At 55.4% G+C, this 4,818-nt stretch overlaps 1 protein-coding gene across 1 annotated transcript; it reads left to right on the top strand.

Annotated features, from left to right (window-relative positions):
• Positions 1-1,146: 1,146 nt before the first annotated feature.
• Positions 1,147-3,634, top strand: LOC103775697 (protein FAM76A; the record flags this gene model as incomplete). Its single annotated transcript, XM_008943168.1, has 3 exons — positions 1,147-1,282; positions 1,739-1,840; positions 3,548-3,634. Coding segments are annotated over 3 exons (325 nt in total), but the record flags the coding sequence as incomplete, so codon positions are not given.
• Between the last annotated feature and the right edge of the window lie 1,184 nt (positions 3,635-4,818).

The raw sequence follows: 4,818 nt of genomic DNA, 5'->3' as shown, positions 1-4,818 counted from the left end.
TTCCTAGAAGATCAGCACTCAGAGGGGCACCAGTTGAGTCCAGACCATCCCTTCCCCATCTCACTGCACCTTTAGACCCGAGTGCAGGCTTTAGCATGTGTGTTGACCTACTCTGGAGCCTTCAAAAACAACTCAGGCTGCTGTTAATCCTGGCTGTTTATCCTGATAGCAGCAGTGCAGTCTGGTGACAGCCAGACTCCAGTCATCTGGGAGCTGAAGCTTTGTGGCCTCCTTCCAGCCACGTTTTCACAGGGCAGTTGCCAGCGTGTGTGGCTGGGCGGGCACTGCCCTTTTAGCACCAGCAGATAAAAACCAGTGCAGTGGTGAGAACAGGAGGCAGGGAAGGGTCAGGTGAGCTCCCTGGGCCTGTGGCTGCAGCACATCTTATCCTGTGACCTGGAATGTTCCAGTGCGTGGCTGCCCCCGGGTCACTGGGTGTCTCGGGGGTGAGATTTGGGAGTTACTGGTGCAGGGTGCTGGCTCCTGGCCAGGGAAGCTTTTACTTAGGTTTCCAGTGGGGTATAAGTGATGTGCTCAGTGATTTCTCTGTCTTCCTTGAGAGTTTTCCTGCTCTGAAGTGTAATCAAGCTTCTCCCTAAATTGCTTTGTCATGGTGGAACCAGAATGCAGAAATCCAGCGTGTCTTTTTATCCCTTTTCTTTGCTGAGGACAGCTCTGACTTTTATCTGGGCCTGTTTGTTTAACTTGGAGGTTGTTTGTTTCTCTTTCATGTTCCCTCCTTCCCAGTCTGTTTGTTGACACTTAGTGAAGAGTTTTGCTGCACATCCAAGGACTGAGCAAAGCGAGTTCCTGAGTGCTTGCATCAAGGTTCATGAGTGCTCTGATCACCCTCCTCAACTCTTTTGGTTCAAAACAGTGTTGTTGGTGTTTGAATGCTGGAGCCACTGCTCAGCCAGAGTCCCTGTCCCTGCTGATGATGCAGCAGCACAGCTCAACACACCACACATAACCCCTTTCCCAAATTCTGTGTGGCACCCAGGGCAGGGACACAGGTAACACCTGCCCTGGAGGAGTGCTGGAGGACACGACGTGGGTGCTGAACCCGTTCTCCCTGGTGGGAGGGTCCCTCTGCCTGAGCAGAGAGCTGCAGTCCTGATGAGAATCTTTCCCTCTTCTTTGCTGCAGTTTTTCTCCAGACCTCGCCCTGGACTCTCCTGGCACTGACCACTTTGTTATCATTGCCCAGCTGAAGGAGGAAGTGGCTACTTTAAAAAAGATGCTGCACCAGAAAGATCAGATGATTTTGGAGAAGGAGAAGAAGGTACAGCCCTTGGCTTGCTTCCCCCCACAGCACACTGACACGTTCACACAGGTCACCCTCCAGCAGAGCCTGGCTTTTAAGACTGGAGTGAGCAACAGAGAGTTTCTGGCTCTTTCCAAGCTCCTCCTTTCCAAAGTTAGAGGCTTTTTGGAGCCACCCAGGAGATCTCATTTCATAAGGAGGCGTTTTCTGACCACTGTCTCAGAGACCTCCATGTAGGGGCAAGACTGAGAGCAAACATGCTGCTCCTTGCAGGATGGTTCCTGGCCGCTCCCACTTCTCTGTGCAGCTCCAGGATGTGGTTCTGGTCTCACTGCTCTTCCCCAGCCCACCCCAGCACGTTTCTGAACTTGCCCCATCTCCCACAGTTTCTGCAGAGGCGTTTTCCCTGGCGCCTGGGGTGAAGGCAATCATTTCTTCTTCCAGCTCACTTGCTGCTCCCTGGTTTCCCTGCAGATCACAGAGCTGAAAGCTGACCTCCAGTACCAGGAATCTCAGATGAGGGCAAAGATGAACCAAATGGAGAAGACACACAAGGAGGTCATGGAGCAATTACAGGTGACAGCATTTTTGGTTTCATTTGCTGAGCTGTGCTGTATCCAGGAGTGACTGAGGACACCCTTGATGACAACACCCTGTGAGCTTCTGCACACAGAGCTCTGCTAGCTTCCTACAGCCTCTGCTCTGCACCAGGCTGCAGGGAGTTGGAACCTCTATTTATATCCCCCTTGCTGCTCTCTACTTGCTCTCAGGCTTACTGGATTGTAACGTGCTGCATTGTGTCCCCTATGGACTAAAGGGGGACCATCAAACTCCTTTTACTTATTGCCAAAATCAGGTTGGAACCTGTTTCTCCAGCCTGCAGAACCTTTGTCAGCTCCCTGCACCACGTAGCTCTTTGTGGGATTTATGTGGCCAGAGAGAACAAAGCTCAGGAAACAATCAATCATTCCTTTAGAGCACTGTCTCTGGAGTCCAAATGGAGAAGTCCCTGAGGTGGAGGGAACAGGGAGAGCAGGATTCTTGCCATGGCCATGGCAGAGTATTGGTGTGAGCAGTCTGAGCCACCAGAGATGAGGGCAGAGAGCAGAGGAGCTGCTTAGGGTGGAGGAATCAGACACAGAGGTGAACTTTGCACCCCGAGTTATTCTGGGCTGTATAAGGATTGAAGGCCTGAGCGATGAGAACTGGGAGGGGAGAAGACAAAAGGGTTTTATTGCCCTGAGAAAACAGCCCCTCCTCTCTCAGCACACACCCCAGTTAATGATCAGGCTGGGTTTGGGGCTGGCAGGGAGCTGGGGCCTGTGAGCAGCCCTGCCCAGGGCACGTTCTGGAGCTCTGCAAAGCTGCCTGAAGGCCAGAACATCTGTGGGTGCTGTGCTGAGGGCTGGATGTGCTCCCTGCTCCTCCCAACTGGGGAGCCACTGGTGGTTTGTGCTGGAGGGGCTGGTGACAGCCAGAGCCCTCTGTCCCTGCTGTGTCTTGTGGGTGCTGCACTGCCTGGCTCAGCCCAGAGCTGTTTCTGTCTCACAGCCTTGGGTGGGGTTGGTGCTACTACAACAGTTCCACAATGTCCACTCTGGAAACATGTGCTGGCAGCCCAGGAGCCCCCAGCAGTGTGGGCAGCAGGGCAGGGAGGGGATCCTGCCCCTCTGCCAGCTCTGTGAGACCCCCCTGCAGTGCTGGGGCAGCTCTGGAGTCCTCAGCACAGCAGAGCCAGGGACCTGCTGGAGCGGGGCCAGAGGAGCCCCAGCAATGCCCCGAGGGGGGAACCCCTCTGCTGGGAGCCCAGCAGGAGAGAGTTGGGCTGGGGCAGCTGAGAGGAGAAGGCTCCAGCTGGGGAGACCTAGTCCCTAGCTCCTAGTGGGGATGTGGGGTCAGCAGAGAGCTAAATTCTGGTAAAATGTCAGTGGCATGTGAAGAAACCAGGGGTGAAGCAAAGCTGGAGAGCAGGAGCTGCTCCACACAGGTCTGTTTGACAGAAGAGAGTTTGGGGTAGGGGAAATTGGCCTTGACCTGCTCCAAGGAGAGCCAGGCTGGGGCCTCGAGTCGCCGGGGTGTCCCTGCACAGAGCACGGCGGGCGGTGGGAGGGGAGGAGGAGGTGTTCCTGCCGCCTCGGGGCGCGGCCTCGGCCGGGGGTTGTGCCTCGTCGCTTCCCCCAGCAGGAGCCGTTCACTCCCAGCTCTTCCCAGTCCCAGCGGGGTCCTGGCCCCCAGGAGCTGGTGCTGCCCGTGCCACTGACTGCCCCTTTTCACTGTTTCCAGGCCAAGAACAGAGAGCTCCTGAAGCAAGCAGCTGCCCTGTCCAAGGGCAAGAAGCCGGAGAAGCCGGGAGCAATAACCTCCCCTTAGCCCCAAAGCCCCAGTCTGTCTGGGAGCTTGCCCCAGTCTGTCTGGGAGCTTGCCCCAGCGTTGGCCAAGGAGTCAGGGAGACCTCTGGGACCTCTGGCAGCCCGGAGCCTCCGTGTTGTCACCACCCTGCTGCCGTGGACTGGGTGGAAACTCCTTCCCACAGCGTGCCCCAGCGTGGCTCGTTTCCATCTCCTGAATCCTGGTTATCCACCAGCAGAGCTCCCAGCCATCCTAAACCCACCCCTCTGCCAGAGTCCTGCTTGCTGGAAGAAAAGCAGGGTTTTTTTTTTATCCCAAACAGTTCCTCCCACTGCCAACCATTTCCAGCAGCAGACAGGAACCTGCTGCGTTACAGACTTCTTGGTTCCCAACGTGCTGCTGGGAGGCCAGAGCCATGGCCAGTTGTTGTGCAGATAAGATGGGAGCTGCGTGGGGTGGGAGCTCAAGGGCTTTTTTTGTTCCTTGAGCTGTTCCCTCTTCAAAAGGAAGCTGATAAATCACCAGCCCAACAGATGTTACTGGTAGGTTGTGCTGCTGCTGAGAACTCTTGATCCAGCTTTTTGAAGATGCTTCCAAACTGGGGGCTATGTATTTATCTTGGAAGTTTTTTAGGTTTGGTTTTTTTTTTCCCCCCCTCGTCCTTTCTATGTCAGCTTGGCAAACTGAACTGCCTGGTTTTGTGTTTTCTTGTTTTAGAATAGCTTTTGGGTTGGGAGCCAGAAGGTAACCATGCAGACCCAACCCCCCCCTCCCCTATCCCCCCTTCCCGTGCCCTGGTTACTTGGTGACCTGTGGGGCTTTGATGAATTCTGCAGCTTGGTGTGATCAAGCATCTCTTACTCTGTTTTTTCACACGAGGAGAGCTCAAGGTGTGGCTGTTCCCTCTGCTCCCCTCACTCCCTGGACCCAGCTCCCCCTCTGCTCCCCCTTTCCCTTCCCCATCGCTCCCTTCCAGATGCAGCAGCAGGGGCCAGGTTGGCTCCAGCAAAGCGCTTACTCAGGCAGCCACCCAAGCCAGGGAGTGTTTTTTGGGGCTCTCCAAGGGCCGTTTCTCACTGCTGATTAAAAACCAGCAGAATAAAAGGGCTATGAAAGTTCCCTGTAACAGGGACGTGCTGCTCGGACCCAGCACTGAGGCTGCAGAGCCTTCCAGCCAGGCCAGCTGGGCTGGGTGCTCCCCAGGC

Source organism: Merops nubicus, unplaced genomic scaffold (assembly GCF_000691845.1).
Source record: "Merops nubicus isolate BGI_N331 unplaced genomic scaffold, ASM69184v1 scaffold30036, whole genome shotgun sequence".
Lineage (NCBI taxonomy): Eukaryota > Metazoa > Chordata > Aves > Coraciiformes > Meropidae > Merops > Merops nubicus.
The sequence above is the reverse complement of the archived record's forward strand: the minus strand, read 5'-3'. Positions and strand labels throughout refer to the sequence as shown.